General features: G+C 38.6%; 1 protein-coding gene across 1 annotated transcript in view; it reads left to right on the top strand.

The window, feature by feature from the left end:
• exoc4 (exocyst complex component 4) overlaps positions 1–25,906 on the top strand; it is a 119,700-nt gene extending 93,794 nt beyond the window's left edge. The window contains exons 16-20 of the mRNA XM_028043850.1: positions 920–1,098; positions 10,448–10,592; positions 13,456–13,634; positions 14,007–14,166; positions 23,809–25,906. Coding sequence (XP_027899651.1) covers positions 920–1,098; positions 10,448–10,592; positions 13,456–13,634; positions 14,007–14,166; positions 23,809–24,046 — 901 coding nt within the window. The 3' untranslated portion in view covers positions 24,047–25,906. The remainder of the gene's footprint in view (positions 1–919; positions 1,099–10,447; positions 10,593–13,455; positions 13,635–14,006; positions 14,167–23,808) is intronic.
• Positions 25,907–26,598: the final 692 nt, after the last annotated feature.

A 26,598-nucleotide genomic window follows, 5' to 3' on the forward strand; every position in this document is an offset into this window, starting at 1 on the left:
TCACTCCCAACAATTCATGATCTCAAAATACCTTTTTTTAATTTTGATATATTGCCATTCTACACTCAGGTTTCCAACTACTTATTCATGCACTACCGTGTTTTGCTTATTCTTGTGAATTACCTTAAAGGTCAAGGTAATAATTCACTCCTACATTCCTAATCAAATCGACTTCATATTGTCAGAAATCTTACTGTTACACGATTATGTATGTTTGCTTTTATTCAGTAACTCCTCATGTTTTTCCTTTAATAAATCTGCTTCTTTTAAAACATTTTTACTAGAATTAAATATACCTTTATCCAGAGAATACAATGTTGATACCAACTTTGACCATATCGTCACATATCTGCTTTTAAAGCAGATATTTTTTGGAAATAACATGGAAAGGCTTGCCATGCACCTCATGCGCCTCAAACTTTCTTGCAATCACATTGCAAAATTTTAATGGATTTTCTGGGAATGTTATGGTAGAGCAACACAAAGTGGGGCTTAACTGGGAAAACAATACGTTATTTTCAAAATGTTACAAATAAAAACCATAAAAAAATCTCTGCAACCTGTGCAATTTTAAGTCTTCCGTAGAATTTTTCTGGGTTTGAATTCCAGCCTAGGTTCATTTGGGCTGGAGTTTAATGTTCTCCCGGTGCATGTGTTGGTTTTGTCAGGGTACGCTAGCTTCCTTACATTGTCCAAAAATCTGATATTCAAAGTATGGGCGTGTGAGCACATGGCTGTTTGTCCTGTGTGTCTCTGATGGATTGACAACCTCTCCAAATTGTATTCTGCATCTTACTCAATAAACACTGGAAATAAACATAACCCCACACATTATGCTTACCTGCATTACCTTACTGCGGTCATATACTTAATATATTTATGAATAATTGTGTGAGGAACCATTTTTTTTCTTTTTCAGCGCTGCTTTTGCTAAGGAGTCAGAGGTTCTGACGGGGAACCTGGGAGATAAATTAATCCCCCAAAACGAGATCCTGCGAGATGTCAGCGACCTCAAGGCTCTGGCTAACCTTCATGAGAGCATGGAGTGGCTCGCTGTTCGCCTGAGGTCTTTTTTCACCAATCTGCCTCAGATGTCCAGTGAGTACACCTATTAGCAGTTAAACCAGAATCTGTTGACAAACTTAAATTATGCACTGAGTCTATTATGTACAAAACCAACTCAAACATATGCAACACTTTCCCCGCGTATGTCTGGCACAATAACGCCAACACAGACATCTGTTGTTGTTTATTCCTTCTGCAGCAAACCCAGTATTGTTTTGAGTTTGACTTATTAAATGCGAACAGTCTCTTACTTTACTTTCCCCTTTGACTCCTTATATGCTTTGTACGGTAAATGGCAGCAGTTAAACTGCCATAACATGCAGTTTAACTGAGGTTTAGCATTAGATTTATGCACTATTTTATAGGTTTCAGAATGATTTTGTCAGATTACAGGACCTGTGTGTGAATAAAGTTTTTCCCATCTGTACATGCATTAAGTCTGTTGCAACACCTCTCACCCGTTCCTCATTATGTTCTCGTTGGTATGTATGAAAAACACTCATTACCTTCTTCACTGGAGTTGTCAAAGAGCCCTCTAAACACACGTATATGCACGCAAACTCCTCCTATGCTTGGTTCTTCTTGTCTTCGATTGTATCACCTAATCAGGACTCATACATTCGCTCAGAGCTGAGTCATCACCTACCATATTATTAATTTTGCTGTATCTCTCCTTCTGAATTCCTCAACGTGCAACATTTATGTCCCCTTGTTCATCACTTTTATTTAGATTTTGTTGTCATTATTAATCTAAGAGTATCTTTTACCTTGAACTTTGTTGAATATTTTAAACCCTGTTTGGTAAATAACAAACTGTGATCAGAGTTTGCAATCTTTAGAACTGCTGAACCCTATTCAGACACAAGATTCATAACAGTTTTGGCTTTCTCTTACCTATGAGATGAATGGAAGCAACTAAATATGCCACATTTTTACACAAGTAAAATAAACATTTATTATTTTACTTTGAGGATTTGATTGCACATTTGTTAGGAAAAATGTGGAAAACTTTATTTTCTTCTGTAAGGAAATAATACATTTACTATATAAGGACTTTGGGAATTAAATGCTGCCAATATGGCTTACTGTCCAGGGTGGTTGGTGGGAGGAAATAAAAATTGGGGGAGGGGGATTTTTAAAAGTGATAATTTTTGACAAATAAAAATGTATATAATAATAAAATAAGACACCCAATTGCACTCTTACTGTACCTCTGTTGTTTATTTACATGTTCAGTCAATGGAATTGGAAATCTAGAAATGAAGAAAAACAATTCTGTACAGAACATAAACTTGCTATGTGATCAGTAGGTAATGATTTAGTGCTAAATTAAGGGTTATTTTCTGTGCTTTTATTCAGTCAGTACTGCTTTTGAACATCTCTAGTTCAAAGTTGAACTTATTTAGGTCAGTCAGAACTCAGCATTTCTCTTTTCTTGGATTATTTAAAACACAGTTTGAGATTTCTGAAACTTTTATTCTAATTTGGAAAACACACAAGAAAGAGCATTACAAATGCATTCTTGGCTTTGTACAAGTTTAGATTGATTTTTCCACTTGACTCACGCTGCTTTTATATTATGTTTCTAATGAATTACATTGGGAAAAGCTGAATTAGCTTTGTTGTTGAAATGGCTGAATGCTTGGCTGAGTGTGGGGCAGCACTATTTATTTAAAGACAGCAAATGTGTGCTTGTAATTCTTAATTATTTCTTTGCTGTGAAAGGGCTGTAAAAAGTAGAGAATGGTTTGTTTTTCTACTTAGCAGGTAGAAACCCCCTTCATAAAAATAAGCCTTAGGAGAGATATAAGGTTCTCTATCATTGAAGAAGGTGTATTTCTTAACCTAAAAAGGCTAACTAGGTCTTCCCAACTTGTTACTGCAAATCAGTGCCCTTTCTGTGTCGCTTTGATACTAATTTGAATTGGTGCTCAAACTAATTTAGATCTGAGATCCAGCCCTAATCCCACCTTTCTCCCAAAAAATGTGACAATGTTTTGGATAGAGATTTCTCTCTAAAATATTTACCTTTGACTCAAATTACTCTGTAGTCCAAGTTATAAATCAGCATTTTTGAATTGATGACAGTTGATCTAAAAGAGAGAAATGTCGATAACCACTTAAAAATCACAATGAGTAATACCTGGAGGAGGATGGGCTGCTGACCTATCTGTGATCTGCTCCTGTAGCTAAGATAAGAACATGTCTGCAAGGGGCACTGACTAGATTGCAAGGAAATGGTGTCTAAAAAAATCCTCGTCTGATAAGACTGCAGATGGTTGTCAGAATTTGGCTTCAACAGCAAAAATCCTTAGTATCAACCTGCCATGTGCTAACAGACCAGGCTGTCCATAGCGACAGGAGAGTGAAGCTTCTTGGCACTCTCTTAATGCTTTTTAACACTAATTTATGTATCCCCTCATCATGCAAGAGTTAGTAATTTTCAGATATACTGACTCAGAATGGCTTTTACCCAAATCATCAGGGTTACACTATATGTGAAAACTTTTTGGGGTTCACTGCCATATCTAGGTGTGCAGTCAGAGAGAGTGGTAAATTATGCACCTTTCTGAGAGGAATAAAGAGACCTTCAACCTTTATCAGCCTTTGTCACAACTCTCTGGCTTCAGACTTCTGATTGCTCATTGAACTCACGCTATTTTGCCGCTCCATATCGCAACTTTTCTTCTAAAAATGAAATAATTAAATATGAAATATTCTTATTTGGGTTTGACTTTGTCACCACCGTATCTCTCTCTCTGTGCACTTCCTCTCCCTCTCGCCCTGACGGCAGCTTTCTTCGTCTTCTCACAGATAAGAATTCAATAAAAGTGCGGGAAAGGGACGTGACATAATTATCATTAATTCCTGCGGGTGGCACTAATGGGAAGGATAGGGCAGTAACTTATCATGCTGGGACAGCCTCCTTATTCATTATTTAGTGTTTGGTGAGCTGATGGCGGACTACATGTGCGTGGGTTTGCTTGGATGATGTGTGCTTGTGTGTGTACACAGCTGTGCGCTGTGCGAGATGGGACAAGGCTATGGCAGGGGAAAAAAGTGCCCACCTTATCTCATCCTCCAACCCGCCACCCCCGCATAGCTCACGTCTATTTCTCTCCAAATTGGATTTTATATTACAAAAGCAGTCAGGTATGAACAAGTCATTTTCCTCTTCTCTCCTTGTTTTGCCGTTTTCTTTCTTTTTCTTTCTTCCCAAATCTCCACTTCTTTTGCTTCATTTTTTCTCATTCCTTTTATTTTATTTTCCTCCCTCCATTTGCCACATTCTCCAGTAGAAGACATTTCTTGTTTTTACTCAAAATTAAAGTTTTTTTTCTTTTCTTGAATATCAAAAGAATTTTTATTGCTTCAACTTTCTCACTGATGAATCAGTTTTTGTATGTGCACATGCAAATTGAAATATCTTTTGAATTGAATTTTCTCTCTGAGATTGTTACAGATGTCTTGAAAGCAAAGAGCCTGCATGTGTGTGCTAGGTACTGATGTGTGCAGGGATGTTGGTGATTATCTGGTGGGCAGCAGGAAAGGATCTGATCATCTGTCTGGTTATAGTACTCACAATATTTATTCAAGAATACAAAGGCTTGGAAGGCAGCATCACCATGGCAGCCATCTCTGTTGCAGTATTATTATCCAGATTGTGTAAAATTACAACATCAAGCTTAGTTATTAAACACTTTTCACAATTAACAATTTAGTAAGTGTGGTCTCCTTTACCCGATACCCCTACATATGATCCAAAGCAATCTAGTGCCTTCAGAAGTCACTTAAAAGTAAATAAAATGCAACTTATTCTCAGTCTTATATAGTCTTATCTTAGTTTCAGCCTCTCTAGTCTCAGCATAAGTTCAGGGGTTCTGTTAAGACTTCTCATGTTTGTTAGAGAATATCAGTGAACAGGTCAAGGGTGAAGTAGCGCAGGAAGTCTAAAGCAGAGTTAGGTTGGATACCACACAAAACACTTTTTAGTCCATCCTCTGAAAATAGAGAGAGTAGTGTAAAACTGCAAACCTACTCAGACATGACTGCCTAGCCATGGTAAGCCTGGAGTACCTACAGAGATCCACAACTCAGGTAGGACATGGTTTAGATACTACAGTGATTAGTTATTCACTCCACATTTGACTTTTATGAAAAAACTATAAGAAAGCCATTGTTCAGGCAATGCCTTGAGAAGTTAACCAATGAAAAGAAGGTGCTCTGGTCAGATGAGACCATTATTTGATTCACTGTTTTGGCTCACATGCATTGGTGAAATCCCAACACTCCATATCAACCTGAAAACCCATCCCAATTGTGAAATTGGATGAAGAGAGTGCCATGTTGTGGTTACTGTGTTATTGATCAGAAGTGAGGACACACAATCTGAGTTGACAAGAAGATGGATGGAGCTACTTAGAAGGGTATCATGGAAGAAAATGTCTTAAAGGCTGTAAAAGACTGTGCTTCAGTTTCAGCTTCTAGTAGAACAAGGATGCTAAACATACAGTCAGATCTGCAGTGAAGCGTTTCATAACAAAGGGTCAATATGTGTTAGAATTTTCCAGTTATTTCCAAACCTCAGAAGACATCCTATCTGAGACTCAGTTGTTTTGCAAAGAAGAATGGCTGTTAAATGTGTAAAACATTGTAAATGTGTAAAACTGGTAGAGACAACAGGTTGTTCTACAAAGTCTTGTCTTAGGTTGGGCAGGATAGAAATACACACTATAATTCTCAGATTTTTATTAGTAATTTATTTAAGCAATACATCCATTTTTTTCTTTGTCACAATTTTGCGCTGGTTCCTAATAAAATATGTAGACACAATTTAGTTTGTGTCATGAAAAATGTGGTATGAAGACTTTATCAAGGCATTTTTTTGTTCTATATGTTTGAATTGAAGGCCTCTTGCCCGACAACAATTTCTAAACATGGGCAGAGAAACAAACCTTCAGCTTAGTCTTCTGAGTTTCATCCATGTGGCATTGTGGTTTCCTCACAGCAAAATGTTCTCTTAGGAATAACTCATCTCACCCACAGCAAGTCCATTGCTTTCTCCTTTAGCTGTGTTCTTCCTCTGACTTTACTTGACAGGGAAGTTAATTAAGATGTTGTTCTATTAAGTGCAGAGGCCAGGAAGACTAGTTAAAGTTGGAGATGATGGTCTTGTATGTACTGTATATCATCAATTTTTTTTCTTTATTCACTCAGTAGCTTTCAATTCATTCCTGTTTTACAAGAATCATTCTGTATTACAAATCATCTAGACTAATTGCAGATTTCTATTCGTCTGCTGTTTTGTTTCCCTGGATAGAAATTCATAGTTTAGTTGCAGATGTTCTTCACCCACCAGAGGCAGCAAAATAAATAATGTCTTCCATTATTTCTAAGCCAGTCGTTCAGAAATCATTCATCACTAAACCCCTGCAAGACGTTGTCTCCTGTTTTTTCCGAGTGTGTGTGTTTCATGATTCTTGTGGAGTGTGTCCTGTACTTTTCCATTTTTTTACATCTCCAATCTTCTTGCCTGGTTGTTTTTGTTATTCTCAAGATGACGCGTTGTGTAACACCTTTCTGTAATGCAGGACAGGGAGAGTAAAATTAGGCGTATAGCATTACATGTCCCTTTCTGCTTGCATGCTGTGTGAAGATTCTGTGGCTGATCTCCTTCTTTAATGTCTCCCACCCTCATCTACTGCAGATGGTGAGCAACAGACGTTTGCCTTAGATGAAATTCAAAAATAATTGGATAAACGCAGAGCACAAACACACTCACGCACATGCGTGCCGCTGGGATGCGTGAAAAGACACGGATATGCACATACATATTCTCATGTTCAACCACGCAAATAAAAACAAGTCATAACTAACTAAGATCGTTTGCAATTTGGTTATAGGGAACTCAATAAGCAGAAAAGTTGTCAGTCAGGACCAATGAGTCGTCTCTTTTTGCCCGTCTGTCCCCGACTCTAATGGTGCCCCTCATGCTGTGACACCTCCCTCGCATCATCAAAGCGGCATAGGCCTGCAGCAGTAGGAAACGGAGTGTTTTTTTTAAATGTGTGTGTGTGTGTTTGTGCTGGTGCATTTCATGGACACCCCCTGGAGAGACCTCCAGCTGTGTGTGCCACAGTAATCCCTTTTTTTCCTCTGTCAGAGTGACTGATTGTAATGCACACGAGAGGAAACGGGCCTTCAAGTCACTTTCATGCATATACCCATGTGCATATACATTGACACTTTGTAGGGGAAAAACAGCCCCAGGACCAGAGCTTGTTACTCATGTCCTTTCCAACAGATACAACCACAAGCCAAGAGAGGAAATAAGATACACTGAGCCCTGAAGAGTTCACAGTGTTGTTTCCTTTACATGTTTCTGTAACATGTTATTTAATCCCAAAATGAAAAAATGCAACCTTTTTATGTAGCCATCCTAGTGGTAACCTAAGAAAACAAATGGCAAATAACCGTGGCATCCTTTATTTGCCTCTAACGGATGCAGTGGTGGTAAAAACGCTTGTTTATATCCTCTCCCTTGGTGGGATGGTGGAGCTTTATGGATGCATTTGAGCTGTTCTTTTTGCAGGGTTCAATGATAATACAGAAAACATCCAGATGGACTTTTAAAAACAACAGAGAATCAAGACTACATGCACTCAGTTATTTCATATGTTCAAAATAAATCTGTGCAAAATAAACCTCACCAACTTTTAGATGATGATTTGGTTGCATATTTAGTCAGTCTCCATGAAAGAAGTGATTGAACTTTTTTAAATATGTTGGTTTTCGGTCAAAGATTTGACTTTTCTGCATATTGCAGAGATTGTCATACTACCTAATCAATTTTATAACCAGGTTTGATGTGTGTTTGGGATCTTTGTCTTGATGAAAAAACCCAGGTGTGTCCAAGTTCAGCCATCCCGCTGTTGCATTGAGGTGAAGTTGTACAATTTGGAGGGAGTCCCCCATCATTATTTTTTCAACATTGTACTTCCTGTAGCAACGCACCCCCACAGGATGTTTGAAAGGCTCACCTTGACTACTCCGAACATGCTTCCTCTCACTGTGCTACGTAGCTCATGGGGTTGGGACACAGAGATGCTAGCAAATACGGTTTTCCAAGTCTTAAGTCTTTGAGGGGGAAGTCCAAGTCAACTCTTTAGGGCACAAGTCTAAGTCAAGTCTAAAGTCTTTTATTTTTGCCACTCTAGTCAGTCTCTAGCTTGTCTTGGTGTTATTGTTGTACCCTGAAAATTGTTCAAATTCATAATTAAAAGCCCAGAATGTTGAGATGCATTCTGATGTTGAGTGCATGTAAACATATTACAAGCACTGTAACATTACCTGTCAGTAGATGAGAATGATCTAATGTACGAAAAATATATACATCCACTGGAATAATATATCTAATTTAGGATCCGTGCAGAAACAAAACAGATAAGTACCAGAGGACAGCAGAGGGCTGGACTCATGTAAATTCTTTTCTCTCCATCGTCGGCTGGATTTTATATGTTTAAAGAAACCAGAAGCTTGTCTACATTCAGTTAGATTTTGACACAAAGTGTTTCACTGCCTCTACCTGCAGCAAGTAGTCAAATGAGTCTGACACTGCACCATTGTCCTCCCACACACGCATTATCAGGTTTACTCAAGGAGACTGTTAATTAGCATGTCAGCTTACACATACAGTGCATACATACGTTGAATACATTTGTGCACACAGGCCGACACATAACAAACATGCAAGGTTTTAATGAGAAACAGTATTCCCTGCTTTTTATCTCTCTTTGTCAGATGCACAAACTGTAAGAGCAGCTGTCACCAGTTTGTCACTCACAATGCTGGCTGTGTTTGCTTTGTTGATTGGAAAGGCAGAGCGTACGCCTCACTGCTGTTTTCTCAAGGCCATCGGTTTCTTATCTTGCAAAGATTCATTTAAAGTAACTGCAGTATGGGCAGTAAAACATATTGAGCACATGCAAATTATGATTTGACATTCTTGGGGTTGCACTCACCATCCATGAGCAGTGGAATAGTGGACATAATCTTTGAAAAAGGAAATCCTGTCATATGAAAAGACAGGAACAGTTTATTTGGTTTGTTATTTGGTTTATCCTAAGCTTAATGCTATTGTAAAAATCTTCATCTCTTTGTTCACTATTATACAGACATTATAATTAACAGTAGTGCATAGGATGTCTTGATATCCAAGAACAGTACCATTCCAGCATTGCCTTACATCACTTTTGATACTGTAGTGTACACACCATATAACCCAGGCTTTTGAATTAATTAATTTTAATATATTGAAAAATCCCACTGCTTGAGTTCCATGACTCTCATTCGCCATATGTGAACCATTACTACAAAAGCAATGCAACTGTGACTCAAATATAGATAAAAAATATAGGTTGTCTCCACTGATGCTGATTCACTCACCTCGGCATACTGGATGCTTGAAGCTCAAAGTAAAACTCACAGCTTGCCCTACTGTATGGGATAATTTAGGAAATGTTTGTTTTAACACTTGAAAACAGTAATTAAGCATCAAAATGTTATTCTAGCCACCCAGTTTTTAAAATTTTATTTCAGTTTTTTTAATGAAATGTTCTAATTGAAATGAATTTATATCTGTCACAGTTGATACAGAATGACACATTATTGCAGGCTTTTAGTAGTTTACCACTATTCCGGGCTTAGTCATACATACGTGCGCGTGTGTGGGCATGTGTGTGTTGATTTGTACCAGCTTGCATTCATCTGTGACCTTCGGAAGGGCAGAAAGAATAAGTAGGGAGGTGGCTTTGACTGCGGCACATCGATCCTGGACCTCTGTATTCTCCTGCTCAACAGTCACTTTCTGTTCACATACACACACACGCTCATGCCCACACATTGCTTACACATCCACGCATGCCTCATTGACCAAATAGACTTACATATGAGTGACGGGGCCAATTTCTCTCCTTTTCCTCCTCTTGTTAATTTATGGCCATTGATCTACCCTGAGCTGAATTTATGCTCATCATGCTCTCAGACTCTTTCTCATGTTCACACAAGCACAATCGGCTCTTTTGTGTCGCTTACAATGCCGTACAGTGACACATGCTCCTGCTGCCTCAGCACAAGTTGTGTGAAGAAAGCATGGGAACCTTAAGAAGGACTCAGCAAATGTGTGAAGTTGAACTAAAGGTGCTGCTACAGTTGTGGAAATGAGCTGGGGTCATTTACATTTATGCTATGATATCCCAGTGAAGTGCGTGTTACATTAAAGGTTTTCACAGTAAAAAATAAACCTTTTTTTTTTTTTCTGGGAAAAAGCCTAAGCAATATTCAGGAAGTCTGATGTCTTGTATCTTGTTTTACTTGTACTCAGGTGCCTGTCCATCCACTGCAGACAGCCAGGTGCTTGGTGAGCGCGAACGTAGCAGGGAGCAGATTCTCCAGACTCTGAGCGATTTGTCTCGGGGCTTCCAGGATATCGCTGATCGTTGTCTGCTGGTGTTACACCTGGAGGTCAGGTAAGAAAACAAAACTGAGGAATTTGAAACTGTTTTACAATGTTGTTGTCTTGTCATTTCAGTTAAAAGTTCCTATATATTTGTGCCATATTAACTTTGAGAATTTAACGATGCTTAAGCCTTCACTTAACATCCTTAATGCATTCAGGAATTTTGCCTAATCCACTAAGACTGCAGCATAACTTACATATAGTTATGATAAAGAAATATTTAAATACCCCATGAAACGTTGACTTTTTTCAAGGGAAATGTTTATACGTTCACCTGTGATCTATTTTTGTTATTGCTGTAAAAGAACATGATTTAATTAAAGGTAAATGACAAAAATACATTATATTTTAAATGGTAAACATAGACTAAATTGATTCAAATTTTACTTGAAGTTGATTGTATGGTAAAAGTTGTTTTCTTCCCCTCATAACTACATTGACTGTATCCATTGCATATTTGTATTTGCATGAACATAACATTACTGTTTTGATATAGTTTTGTCGACCTTTTTTAACACAGCAGAACAGAGAACATGCTGTCAAGTCCAAAAATGATTTGTCTTCATAAATGAATTCTCCAGTTCAGAACTGCATTGTCTTCAGTATGTGCTTTGAATGTCAATGTCTAAGTTAATTTACCACACCATATACTTTTTCACTCCCGTAGAACCACTAATAGTCCTCCATCATCCTCTTCTATTTCCGTCCCTCCCTGTAGTCCATTATGTAGCTTATGCAATATTGTTGATGATTTCAGTTGAAAACCCTCCCTGAGGCTGATGTCTAGCTATATGCTACACTCCATTGACTCTCCCCATCTAGCGAATTTCCCCTGATAGTGGTACCAGCTAAATGAAGCCATGAGGAAGAAAGAAGGAGGCAAGGAAGGGAGAGAAAAGGGAGGAGGAGAGATGAGTGAGGTTAAAGTGGTGGTGGTGGTGGGGGTTAACGAAAGGATCTACAGTAGCTTAGTGGGGGAAACGATTGAATTGAGAGGGAGGGATGGAAGATGGAGGTATTCAATATGCAATGTGTTTTTTGGCTTTTGCCGAAGGGGAGAAGACATTTACCCATATCATTTTTATGTTCTTCCGCCCTAGACACTGTGATTAAGGAATTTAAATTATATTGACTTTGTAAGTCAAGATGGCCCTTTATGGTGCTAAAGAACCACAGACAAAAATGTTAGTATAAAGCGAACATAGAAAAAGAGGAGTGAGGAAGTAAATTCTACATTCACAATGGTATTTTGGCATCTGGCCTGATTTAGGAATCTTAATATTGTATTTGTTGTTTTTGGTAATAACTATGTTCTATTAGCATTGTCAAGCCATGACATTTGCTTGACAATGGAGCGGTGTATAGCTGCCAGGATGAAAGTCAGTTGCTGCAAGTTTGAGGTCTTGGTTCTCAACTAGAAAAAGGCACGCTGCTTATTCCAGGGTTGGGATCAGATTCTGCCTCAGGGGGGTTCAAGAAAGTGATAGAGCAGGTGATCTATGGATGGATTGGGCCCTTATCTGCTGCAATATAGTGAAGAAAGGGCCTATCCAAAGAGCAAAGCTCTGGATTTACTAGGCTATCTATGTCCCAACTTTCATCTGTTGTCAGGAGATTTGGATTATGATTAAAAGTATGAGATCCTGGATCCAAGATGCTGATGTCTGCTTGTTTCACACCTTGGCTAGACTTGGCCTAAGAGATTGGCTGATTAGCTTTTAGTAGAACCGCTGCTCCTCCACATAAAAAGGAGTCCGTTTAGGTGGTTCAGTCATATGATTGCTATCTCTCATGAACACTTCCCAGGTTCTCTCGTCTTGTTCCACTCAGAGAAATTTATGGGACAGACCCAGAGCTCAGAGGAACTACACCCCTTCTGACCTAAGAATGCCTTTGAGTCCTCTAGAATGAACCGGAGGGTGTCATTGGGGAATGTCAGGTTTTTTCTTCTGGGCCTTTTAATCCCATTACCCAATTTCTGATAAGTGGGTGGCAATGTAAATGGATAATCTCTAAAGATTTATATTATTTTTCAGTTTTCTTGCTACTATATAGCATTCTCTTCTTCTAGGAAAAACGATATACTTTGCTCAACTATAACTATTATCTTAACGCCCTTTTATTTTGCTGAGCCACCAGCAAAGTTTTTTTCCTCGTGATGTGCCCAGCGATCTTTCTCCAATGTAGGGGTGAACCAAAGGTCAGGTAATCACATATCCTTCAGGACTTTTCTTTGCAGGGAATGTCACTTGCAAATGTCCAATTAGAAATCTATTTGAGGCAACTGTCCAATTATTTTGAGCCCCCTGACAAAATATGTTAAGGAGCTGTAATTTTTATGCCTACATTCCTTTCTTTTTAAAGTGCATCGTCCTGAAGGCTCTGAAAACAATGTTGTTTTTTTAGGTGCAAAACATACATATGCTAGTATTAAAAAAAATATATGGTTACATAACAGTATTGAGAGTGTGCTCTTTATTTACATGATGTTTTTGCTTTTCTTTTAACACCCTTAAGGAAAATGTTTCATATTCAGTGCGGTGCTCTCCAGCACTCTCTGTGGCTTAACGATATCCAGCAGTGATGTAGTTATAGTTGAATAAGTGGATTTATTCTGAATACTTATGAAACTGAAGAATTTTCGTATAAATTATAGAGTTTAAAAGCAGGTAGACAGTTCACATTATAACTACTTAATTCTGATTTAGAAGACTGTTATAATAGCAGCAGGTGACTGAAATGTTCTTGAGGAATATAATTGTAAATGATAGTTTGAGGAATGATGTGCATTTAATGACTGATTAAGTGCAAAGTTTTACAATTGAATATGCTTCAAGATTTGTCTCTGGTCTTCTGTTTCTACTCCACTCCAGGGTACATTGTTTCCATTACTTGATCCCCCTCACCAAGCAGGGGAACTATGCCATTGTGGCCAACGTGGAAAGCATGGACTACGACCCCCTGGTGGTCAAACTGAATAAGGACATCTCGGCCATTGAAGAAGCCATGGGAGCCGCCTTGCAGCAGCACAAGTTTCAGTATATATTTGAAGGTAAGCTGGACCCTGGTAGAAATTTCAAAAGGTGAAATTTACTCCCTTACTTCAGCATTCCTTCATAGTTTGTAAAAGTGTGGAGTTTATTTTTATTGTTTTCCACATCTGAAGAAATTGGCATTTGGAAAAAATGTTTATACTTTTAAACTGTATACCTTAACCTGTTCTCTAAAATCAGTTGTCCATAATTTTAACCATTTGTTATTTAAATTACCCTTTCAAGGCTGGAGAACTCTTGAAAAGAATTAAACAAATCAGGTGGAACCCTGAGTTTGCCCTCCACTTTTGAGAACACTTGAAATGTTTTGTTCTTCTTTAGTCAACGGTCTTCTCTTTTCATCCAAATAAAACCTATGTGTTTTTTTTCAGGTCTTGGTCATCTCATTTCCTGCATTCTAATCAATGGGGCCCAATACTTTAAGAGAATCAGTGAGTCTGGCATCAAAAAGATGTGCAGAAACATCTTTGTCCTTCAACAGAACCTCACCAACATCACCATGTCCAGAGAGGCCGACCTCGACTTTGCTAGGTAGCTCTTTCTCATTTTTTTGTATTATCAGGAAGTGTTTTATAAAACAAGAAAAATAGCTTACCTGGAGCCCTTACAGCACCTTTCTTCAAGGACTGAGACAGCAAATGTGCAGTTTCAGTTACACGCTATAAAAACTTCAAGACATATAAGGGGCATTTGGAGATCTTCAACATGGGTAGTACTCAGTTTTTGTATTCAAAGCTTTTAGAGATACTATAATTTTTAAACTCCTACAGTATAACTTCCTGTTACTTCAGAATGTGGAGTTTTGGGTCAGAATTCCTTTTGACATTTCATGATGTAAATATAATATATCATTTTTCCAAGTTCCGAAAGAATCATTGTCAATGCCCGACAGAAGGTCAAGCAGCCTGTCAGCAACACTGTGTTTTGTGTCCAAGATGTTGTTTGTGAATCTGTCATCTATGTGAGTGAACGGGTCATGCAAAACATGACGAACTGAGAGAGTCCTCAGGTTCGGGAAGATTCTCATCAATTCCTAAATGTTTTGTAAGGGAAGTAGAAGAGATTGCAGGGACAGAAGTTGGTTGAAATGAGCATGTACAATATGCAGCAATGTTAGGAGAAAAGGGGCATTTATTTAAAGATACAAGTTGAGAAAGGAACATCAAATATTCATTTTAAAATTAACAGCCCGAAAATGCACCGTGACATGTTGTAGGGTTAATTAACTTCTTTCAACATACCTTAAAATATTTCATATTTTTTACGGCTTTGGTGTTTGTGTGCCAGCAGAATTTGGGCATTATTATTTATCCAATTTGGTATAAATGCATTCCAAAAAAACAAACTAAAGCGGTAAAATGTAATGACCTGAACTGTTGTGGACTGTACCGGATGTGGAGGTGATTAGCATGTTATTTCTTCCTCCTGTCAGCTTTGATTACGGTGGAATGGGGGTGATGGCTTTTGTGTCTTTTCTCTCTTTCTCCTACTCTCCTGATTACGAGGCGTGGGCGGTGTGGAAGTGTTGATTGGGAATTGCAAAGCTCATTGTTTACACATTCATTGCTTTTTGGATTGGCCGGCCTCCGGCTCCTTAGATACAGACTCTCACAAATGCATACAAAACCCCCACATACACACACCTGTAGTGTGGCCCTAACTCCCACACATGCAAAAAGTAATAATAACCACACAGCAGCACGCACACACACACACACACACACACACATATATATATATATGTATATATATATATATATATATATATATATATACTGTATATATATGTTTTGTTTTTCCTACATTGCCTCCCAAACAATGTCCTGGCATAGAGATGCTATTGATGTCACCTATTCATATTGGCTGAAAAATAACTAATTTACTGTAGGACTCTGTATGTAACAGATTTGCAACTGAGTGTGTAATCTGGTGTTGTAAAGCATTGCAGTTTTGAAATAAAGACGTTAAGAAAGTTGGCTTTGGTTAACCAGAATCAGCAGTGACAAACAGTCTGGTTGGACTACAAGAAGAATATTTGTTATTACCTCCCCTGGAAAGAATTGATGGCAAATAATCAAAGGAAGAAATCACAGCGGGATGTCTGCTTTACAGACTGGCTACAGATGTTTCCCAGTTTAGCCATGCTCCTGTTTCTGTTCCAGTGTGTGTGCTTGATCATTTGTTCTTTGTGTTTTGGCTGCAACCGTGTGGACAAGTCCTGCACAAGAGCACCATAACAGCCAATGATCTGAGTTAAAACTACAGTAGGGCCTGGTTGTCAGCACTGCAGAACAAATAGACATGCACGCCCCTACACACCCCCACTCACAATACTTTTTGCTTTTTCCATAGAGTGAAAAATGGTGAGGAAACAGTGTCACCTTGTGGTGGGATGCTTGCTTGCATACTGCAAAAACAATTGTGAAAACTTACAGTACATCCAGTTGTAAATGTTGCACCTGCTGGTATCACCTGAATGTGTTTTTGTGCATGCATGTGCGTGAGCAGGTGTATTAGTATCATCCCAAAGCAGTCTCATGTTGCTCAGTTAGAAGTTTGGCAGCAGCATAAGCTTGTATGTCAAGGTCAAACACACATGCACACACCATTAGAGAAACACACACACTCTCCAACCATCTGCTCAGAGACAGGACGCGTTTTGCAAACCTGTGTGTCACAGCAAAGTCATCTCTGAGTGTGTGTTTTTGTTTATTGACGGCGCACTCAACCTTATCACTGCACTGATCACCTCTTATTGTCCAGTGTAGCCACCGCTCCCTCTTTCTTTCTCTCTGCCTGTTTATGCTGACCGGTTGTTTTGACAAGAGCTGAGATAAGTTCAACATGAGAAGTTTGTGGTGAGTCCTTTATCTTGAAAAACATGAGAAAACTCAGTAGTTACACATGACAACATTTTTAAAAAGAGCGAGCACAAATACACATTATCAACTTAAATCACTGTGTCCTCATTTGTTTGTAGATGTATTTAAAGTTTTTGCTTCATGATGAGAATAGGCAACAAGAGTGTATATTAACGTTCCTGACTTACAGTTGAAAGAGCAAAAATATTAAAAAAAGGTTAATTACTTGATTTTAATCTGAATCGAGTTTCAAAGAGCAAGTTAAAATGAAGGTTTGCCTTATCTTCTATTTAGTACTTCAGTAATTCACAATGCGAACATTGGATTGTATTTCTAAAAGAACTTAGTTTTTATTCTTCAGTTAAGAACTGTATTGAGTTAAAACACACACAAATATAAAAAAGTATAAAATGTTATTTAAATATTATACAGGTCTACATTATCTGCTCCAGGTAATTCCTTAACATTGGTGGAACATGTACTACTTACAAAACTACTAGTGTTAAGTTAGAATAATAATTTATGAGATGGGAAAAATATCTTGTTCCACTGGCAGAATATCTTCGTTATAACTATTACATTTTCATCAATATTAAGAAGTTATTGCCTTTAAAGGACTCGATTGTTCTGAAATGTTACTTGTAAGTTACTTTTGTCTTATTTAAATTTTATTAAATGTAATCTTAGTGCACTAACTGTAAGATCAGATCAGATAATGGCACTAGAAAATAGACTAAAAATACTTGGTCAGATTTTGTGTTTTTGCAGTGAAGAAGCTGTATGGAAAAAGCTGTCTATTTCAAGCTTTAATTTCTGTCTTATTGTTTAATACATTCATCTACTGTATGTTTTTGTCTCTTTGTCCATCTACCCTGACTCACTGCTGATCACCTTTGGTCGGCACTCACCTTTTGTCGTTTTTAAGGGAGGTGTTTTGTTGTGAGAGCAACCCCAAAGCGTGCCACCTACAAGCCTAAATTGGCATGTTGTCATGAAGATCTGATGGTCCATTAGTTTGAGAAAATCGAAGTGTGTTCTCAGACGCAGACTGAAGCACCATTACAAATTCACAAAAAGCAAAGCTCTGAGCCATCCGGTGACCCTTTCATGCAGGTTGGAGAGTTGTCATAACACAAACAACAAATCTGCCGCAGCTTAGCCAACCAGCTAGCCTAGACACCAGTCTGACAGTCTCATTGTCAAGGCACCCCAGGGTTCATCCCATCTCACCCACCTGTCTCCTACTGGAATGGCTCCAGTGTTCCAATCTACATGTCTGTAATGCACAATAAGGTGTTGCGCTCTGTAGTTTCCTAAAGTGTACCCCCCTGGTGGCTGTGCGTCTCTGAGAGTCAATGTGTTGGCAAATAAACTGTCTTTGGCTTGGAGCTTATGTGTGTCAAGGTGACAGCTTGGTGTGTCCTCAGAGATTGTAGTTATAAGTACAGTTGACAGCCGCGTCAGGAGGTAGTGGGTGTCAACAGATAAAAGCGTTTGTATTTAGGCCGGGTTGCAGTACACTGTCACTTCTGTCTCCATCCTTGTCACCTTGTGTTTCTTGCCTTATCTCTCTCCTTCCTCTGCCCCCCCCCCACTCCCACCCCCTGTCTTTTTCTTGTTTTTGCCATAGTCCAATCAACTTCACCGCCTCGGCTCAATTGAAATTCTCCTCCTCTCCGTCTACCTGCGCCCTCTCTCCTCTGTCGCTCGTTTTCTGCGTGCATGCGCAAGACGCTGTAAGGCTGCTCTTTGTTGATGGAGTCTGTCTCCATGCGTTTTGGTCTCTATATCCACACCTCCCAGCATGATGGCACTCGCCTTTGCTGATGAAGCCAGTCAGGGGTTTGTGTGTATTTGTGCCGATGCAGCGTGATGAGGCTGGTCTTTGCTGATGAAGCTTCACCCCAAGTCTCTGCAGACCTTTGCTCATTACCAGAGGAGAGACAAATGCACTGTTCTGGAGGGAGATGGAGACAGAAGGAGGGGAGGGAGCTATCATCCTTAGGTTCAAAGAGCTAAGAGAACATTAAGACTGAGGTTACATGTTCACAAAGCCACCTTTAGGAAATTTGCAAATTTATATTTAGTAAAAATTTTATATTATCGTCCTTGACTTGTATTTTTAAAGATTATTTTCTGTTTTTGTTAACAATCTATTTGAATCAAATGTACAAGCAGACATAAATGAATAAACACCTTAAACACAGCATTACATTTGATAAAAACACACTTAGGCTCCGTCACAGGTTGAGCATGACTGAGTCCGGTTTCTAGTTGTCATAGTAACACGTGTTTTCCAGCACACAAGTCTTTCAGATTCACTACAGTCAGATATTACTGTTATCAGAACAGAGGGGAAGATTTATTAGAGGAAAATATATCAGAAGCAACATTGAACTGGCTTCTTGACTTAAAGGTTTTTCAAAACCGGGAAAATATGCCACCAACATTCTGGACAATTAACTTTTTTTTTTTTTTTTACCCCCCAAGGGAAGCTATATTTTACATCTAAAAACCTAAAAATCTTTAAAGTATAAAAGAAAAAACAAAAGATTAACATTTCCATTAGTTTTTTTTTTTTCAACATATAGATAATTTAAAAAGTCACTTTTCTGACAAAACACAATCTTTATAAACACAAATTTCTAGAGCATGTGATGTCTGAAACTGGTGTGCATAAATTTCTATCTCTGCAAACAGAAAACAGTTTATTAGAGACAGAAGTATATTGAGTGCATAAATGGTCACTTGTTGGCAACACAAAGAAGGAGAGAGTAAGCATTCCTAGTTTCCTAAAACATGATGGTAGGTGGATAGGATATTGTGTTACACAGTGAGGGATAAGCTTAGTGTTACACATGTGACATAATTTCCTGCAACTTTCAGTTATGACTGAAAGTTATCATAATAATTTTGTGTTTATTTTGTGACACCCTTATTTTAATTGTCTTTGTATAGTTTCTGATTTTGAACATCAAACTTAATATATTAGCTGTGTGTGCTGCACTGTTAAGACATGAGTTAAAAGTAAGAGGAACAAAGTAGAAAGCCTTGTTGAAGGTGCCAGGAGGTATTTGTTACAGCTGATAGTCAGGTTGATCCACATGCTTGCACATCTTTTTTGTTATTATTATTTTCCCCCCTCTTTCTCATCTTTCTCCTACTAACTAATGTGTTTTCCCAAACATGCTGACAGAAGCAGCCTGTAATGGCTTTAATATTGTATACGCTACAAATGAGGGGAAATGAAATGTGCTGAATCTCATCTTTCTTCCACTTTTCTACTCTCGCCGCTGCTTCTCTCTTGTTCCATTGTCATGTGTCCGTCGCGCGCTGCCGTCGCATCATAAATTTATTTAATATTCCTTGCATATGAGGCAGAGGTAGGGAGCAGCTAATTAAAATTTAATGGAATGCACTCCACGGAGGCACGTCAGCACACATATACAAAGAAGCTGATTAATAAATCAGAACTCTTATAGATTGGACTTGTGGAGGAAGCAGGTGGAAATTGGCAAAAATTACTGTGTGCGGTTTTCTTGTGTGGGTGAAGGAGGAGTGTGCACAGAGGGAGGCTGAGGGCTGTAAAGACTCTAAAGAGGAGGGCAATCAAAACAATTCACCGAGGTGCTGTTTGAAAAATAAGACTTGTTTCATTAACCAGTTGCTACTCCACCAAAGGGAAACGTGTGTGTGTGTGTGTGTGTGTGTTTTTGTATGTAAGCCACAAGGGCTTCTTTCTTGATGGTGGGGTGCGGAGAAATTTTAATCTTATTAACAGCCTTTCCCTGTTCAGCAAATAGCTTTCCAACTGCTTGGGTAATGAACTGTTTGAAAGTGTTTTCAGCACACACTAACATACATCACTCAGACACATTGATAGATCGAGCAACATGCACACCCCAACACGTGTTTTTTTTTTTTTTTTCTTTCCAGACCAGCCTCCCCCTCCTCTAACCGCTGAACAAAGCTCAGATTGCAAGCAGTCCTCATGGTTCACCCCCCCAAACAAACACACACACTCTTAACAGACAGCTGACAGTTTGCCACTATTTCTTCCTGCAGATGCTGCTGTCGTCACATGAGATCTTACAGCAAGAACTATCATGTACACAAAGGCTTTAGTACCCCCTTATCAGCTGTAAATAAACATAATTACATCCTTTTCTCAGCTACCTAATAAATTAATTCCACAATTACACTAAAATGTCAACCTTTCAGCTGGGACGTTTATTCATTAAATCCCATTTGGTGTTGCAGAATCACAGCAAGTCATCCAGGTCTTAAACAGCAAAGTAGCCCCAGTTCATCACGCTAACATCGTCATGTTTGACAGTAGGGTTATTTTTTTTCGTTTTTAATGGCGTCAGCTTCATACCAGATGTTATGCAGTTTACACCTTCCAAAAGGTGTAAACTGACAGTCTTGACAGAATGTTTTCTCAAATAGCAAGGGGGATATTCAAGATATTTTGGGGGAAATTTGAGACAGGGCTTTCTATTCTATTTGGTCTGCAGTTTTTTTTTTGTTCTTTTTTTTTACAAGAAAATGGGGTTATAAAGTTTTTGAAAGACTACCAGTGAGACTACCACTCCTTTACAGTCAGATGACGGATAATGATTTGTGTATTTACCCTGATAAACGTTTGGAAAATGGCTCGGAAACACATGAAAAAATCTCCAGCTGTTACACAAATGGGAAACAAAAACATTGCAAAGCTAATGTATGCATGATTAAGTGATTTATTAAGTACAAAATAGGGTAAATACACTGTTTATACCCAGACACAACTTTTATTTGTTTTTAGTACACTTTCCCCAACTTTCAGTAAATATCCAAAATATTTCATCTGAAAAGTGTCTTTTAACGGCAAACCAATAATCTTAAATTTCTGCTGTTGTAATCACGGTTGGCCAAGCACATCCAAAATTTAATGTATGATTCGTTTTATTGTGAGATGAACCCCCTTGTTGTTGCTGTCTCATCTCAACCTCAGTTAAGTAGTGAGTCTGCAATACTCAATCATTTTAACAGCTTTTTTCATAAAAGTGAATTCAAGGATGAGAAAAATGAACAAAGCCTTGAAGAGGAATGAAGAGCAGGATGGAGGGTGAGACGGAATGCAAATGCTTTGGTGATCAAGGGCGTCTCTCGTCAAGGGAAGGCCAAAAAACAGATATTATGCACCTCTGCTTCTCATTTATCTCCAAAGTGATCTGGCGTTTATTTTATCGCTCTACTTTATTTCATCTCCCCCATCATAACTCTTTTCATGTTTTTTTCTCCAGTTTTAAAGTGTTAAAGTTAAAAAATGGTATCACATAAAAGACAGACGCAGGAGAGAAGTTCCATAAGTGGTCATTAACGCCTTGTTAGCAATGAAAATGAACTCTACAAAATGTGCTAAAGCTCGTTCTTCTCCTTTAACTGGCATATTGAATTTCATATAGAACACCAGAGAGCTTAGCTTCTTTCCCTTTTAAGATGCATTCACATGAACAATTCGGAGTCTGTTTTCAACTGTCAGACAAAATACAAAAAATCAAAGCATCTAAAGCTAACTGTTTTAAAAGAAACATAAGGGCTTCAGTTATCATAACAGTGTTACTACTCCCCTTCTTGAGCAGCTTTCTGCCTTACAAAGCTTCAAGGGTTTCTGTTGTTGGGCGACCAACAGCTGTCCTTGGCCAAGGTTGGTAGTTTATTCTAATAAAGGAAGCCCTTCCTTCCTCTAAGGAGAAAAGAAGCCCTGCAGCAGTTTCAGCTGCAGCCTTCTCTGTAATTATTTACACAAATCCAATACTTCAAATTACCCTATCGATTTGCAAATACAAATTCAGATACTGGCTAAGTCAAATAATATAATCAACCTGTTTCCACTAGATGTATTAATACAAAGTTGTCATGGAATAATTTTTAATGTTGCAACCACAATCTGTAAAGTGTTTCATTGGGATTCGATGTGTCAGACCAACACATACTTGTACTATTGTCTCCAAAGTGAGCATAAATATTTTGCAAAAATGGATGGGCAAAAATTCCAGTCTCTGCAGGTGGACATGTGGTTGGGAATTACTCCAAACAATATGCAGCTGTCATTTCAGTAAAAGCTGGTTCTAAATAATACTCACTGTGGCATAGAAAATAAATGCTTACAATACATTTTTAATTATTATGGTTTTTTTTTTTTTTTAAACAAAAAAGAGAGAGAATCCCATGTATTACTTTACTTTTTTTTTTTTTTTTTTACAATTTTGTACCACTTAGTGTTAGCCTATCACATAAAAAAAGTATTCAAGTTTATTGTTATTAAATCTGAGTACAAGTGGTTAGAAAAGCGTTTGCAAGGCATTGTAAAAGGTGAACTGACTGTAAATCCTTTCTGCGCTGTAAACCACTGCTGCTGTCCTCTTGCCCAAGTTTGCTTCCGCAGCTACACTGTGAAAGCTTAACATTTAGGCCTTGAGGGCACTAGAAGCTAAAATCTATTTTAGTGTTTGCCTACATGAGCTTCCTCTTTTTATACACTCCAGAGTAGGGCTAGACAGTAACACGCATTTACTTTCGAAGGTGTTTGACCTATTTTGCCCGAGACCAAAAAATATCTCTGAGATCTCCTGCTGCACTACCTTACCTTGAGTCTTCTCCCTTTGCTTAGAAATGTGTATTTCTTCTGCTGTGCATTGACCAGTAAATGCATCAATAATAATTTCTTTCTGCTGAGTCATAAAACGTTCAAAACTCCACCTTGAAGGATCCTGTAAAAAGCCGCATGCAGTTAGTGTAGAAAACAAATCCTGTTTGACATATTTGATCCAATTTGTGCAGAAGTGTGGTGTTTAACGGTGCCTGCTGTCCATTTGTGCTACCGCTTTATCAGTATGTACTTCATGCACTCTTTCAAATGGTCCGTTGAGGCGTTTGGTCTTGATTAAAGAGCTGTTTATTCTACACACAGTCCCTTTCCTCTTCTGTGTGTCTGCAATATTTCAGAAGAACAGTCTTGGCTATTGGGAGCCTGTATATGTTTTCCCCCTTAACTGCATCTCACAGCAGCAGCTTCACCGGGTCCCTTGATGTCCGCTTTAAAAAATTTTGAGCATGACAGCAACAGTGGTTAGTCTGGCTTTTGTGCTCTCTCTTTGCTTTCCACATTTCTTTGATTCACCCCTGGAAGAGGAAAAACAGACGTATATTAAGTGTCTGTTTTTCTCTATCTCCTCCCTGCATTCGTCCACAACTTCACTAGCTGTAGTCATTCTGTTATGTTATTCATCCATAACCTGTTACTGCTTTCTGTCCCTCCTTGCAGGCAGTACTATGAGATGCTGTACAACACTCCAGATGAGTTGCTGAACCTGGTTGTGGACCAGGGCGTTCGCTACACAGAGCTCGAGTACATCAACGCCCTGTCTCTGCTCCACCGCAGTCAGACGGGGGTAGGGGACATGAGCACCCAAAACGTCCGTCTGCAGAGGCTGAAGGAGATCATCTGCGAGCAGGCTGCCATCAAACAGGCCACCAAGGACAAAAAGATCACCACAGTGTAGCAAGAAAACAGAGGGGATTACTTTGCCTAGCATTTTGTGTTCAGTTGTTTTGTTACTGATCCATGAGATTTCTAAGAGAGTAAAGATTGCTTTAGACGTGAGATTGTATGAATTTATTTTGAGGTGCGTCACTTGTGTTTTCTTGCCTGATGTGACGATAAGGGTTGTAGTCGAGAGCTGACACAGACGTACATGATTCCACTTCTTGAAATGGAGATCATCGATAAGCTTCCGCTGCACTGACTCGCTCTAATTGGAAAGTTAGATGACAGTCGCCGCCACCACAAACATCGCAAGTCTACTTTCTATATCAGGCATCTTGCATTGTCAGTTTCCACTTTTTAAAAGACATAAATTCTCGCTGCACGCCAAAACCTCCTAACAACCCCCAACTCTCCAAAACAACAGCTCCGCTTTAAACGACACCATCTTGGACAGTCACCTGAACTCGGGCCCTATCTCATCTCATTTTCCTATTAGAACCCAAGCTGCTGCTCTCCATTACACCTCCATCTCTCCTCTCCTGCCAGCCCCTATGGACTCACTGATTCTGTTTGCAATAACAGATGCCAGATTAGACTGTCTGAATGAGGCCACTTCCTCCGCCTGCTGCCAATTTAGTTTGGTCCCCAAAGAGCTCCCTACCTTCCCTAGAATTGTATCATATCTGCAGTTGTCAAAAATCTGAGTCCTGGTCTGCTTTTTTTTTTTAAGTTTCTGAAGTTGCCTTGTGCAAGGTGTAGGAGAGTAAATCACAACTTTTTTTTTTTTCAAATTATATTTTTCAGGTCTAATATACTGCATTCCTTTTTCACATTTTGTAATGTTACAACCACATATTTTGTTTATTTTATTGGGGACTTTTGTTCCTACTTTCTCAAAAAAACACCTGAAGCTCAGTCAAATTCTGTGGTTAAATTGGGTGACCGTACATTTTAAAAATGTTTAGGGTTGTTGTGCTGCTGGAAGGTGAATTCTCACCCCAGCCTCAAGTCTTCTTCATCCATCTTCCCATCAATGCTCACTAAATTCCTCCCTCTGCTGTGGAAAACAGCTCTGCCAGAGTTACAGAAAACCATAATAAAATACAATAAAGCATGAAGTTGAAACCGTGAAAATCATAGAAATGGGCATAAATACTTGTTCAAATATTGCTACAGCAGTCATTTCCGTAACTAAAATCATACCGTCCTGTTTAAATCCCTACAAGTAAACCAAGCACCATGAATACAAGAGAAGATCCCAAGTCGCTTCCCTCCCTGTTTTCCGCTCATTAACTTTGCAGAGAAGTATTTAACAAATGGAGGAGAGAGAAATGGGAGCCTTGTCAATATGGCGGTCCCACCACAGGTCTCCTTGAAGCCCACAGAGCAATCCATCTTAGTGACACACAGCCTGGAATCGATGGGGAAACAACGATGGAGCTGCTGAGTGGTTCGCCTACTCCTCTGTAATGCACACTTGGTGCAAAATCCTAGATGTGCTCATTCATTTGTTCACTTCAGAATTAGTTCTGAAAGGTTACACATGTGGAAACTTTAATACAATATTCTCCAACTGTGTCGTGCCTCTCGCATATGCTGTTAGATGTTCATCGCACTGCAAGGCTGATCTTTTGGTCATGCAAGTAATTCCCATAGTTTTTTGGTTTTTTTACACTAGGTTGTGTGTCATGTTTTTCTTTTCAATGCACACTATTTTTGCACATGTATTGAATCCCACTGTATCACGTTTGTCTTGAGCTTGTTCTAATCTTTTGTTTTTGTTCCTTATATATAATCTCAAATCGGTCTGCTTAAAATTAGCCTCATGCGATTTGTCAGTCCATATGATAATAAAGATTTTTAAAAATCTCTTAAATTCTTCCATTAAGTTTTGTATTTTAAACATTTTCCTTGCATTGTATTTTCTGTTGATGCTATATAAGTACCATCTATCACATATGACAGTGATAGATCCACTTGAAGCAGTGGAGATGTTTTCATTCTCAATCTGGAGCTTGTCTGGTCCAAAACCAACACTAGAGGATGCACTAAACCTGACAGGTGTGTTATGTGACACGACTTCAAGGCCCAAAGAGCTTTTAACAGTGGCATATTGGGAAAAATAAACACAGACAGCGTACAACCTGAGGCTGCAGTTGTTGGCATTATTTATTATTGGTCAAATGTTCTTGGCATAGTTTGGTATTTATAAATCCTGAATGTCCCTGGAGCTCTGGTGTTTAATGTCATGAAGTTGAGGTGCAAAATCAAAATGTAAGGAGGTAATTCAACAACTACATTTGAATCGTTAATTTACCCAAGATTTTAAGATCTCTGGTTTTTCTTTAACATTGTAAATATATTTAACATTTTTATATTTAAATGCCATACATTCTAAAGTTCATTAATGTGGAATTTTGACTATGAATATGCTTTGATCAGAACTACTACCTTGTATGTAGCTTTGTGGTTGGTGTATGCAGGAAGGTGAATTTCAGTCCAATATCACGTATTTTGCAGCCTCCATAAAGATATGTCTCCTTAACGTTACTGTATTTAGCTTACTGT

This window comes from Xiphophorus couchianus, chromosome 17, assembly GCF_001444195.1.
Source record: "Xiphophorus couchianus chromosome 17, X_couchianus-1.0, whole genome shotgun sequence".
Lineage (NCBI taxonomy): Eukaryota > Metazoa > Chordata > Actinopteri > Cyprinodontiformes > Poeciliidae > Xiphophorus > Xiphophorus couchianus.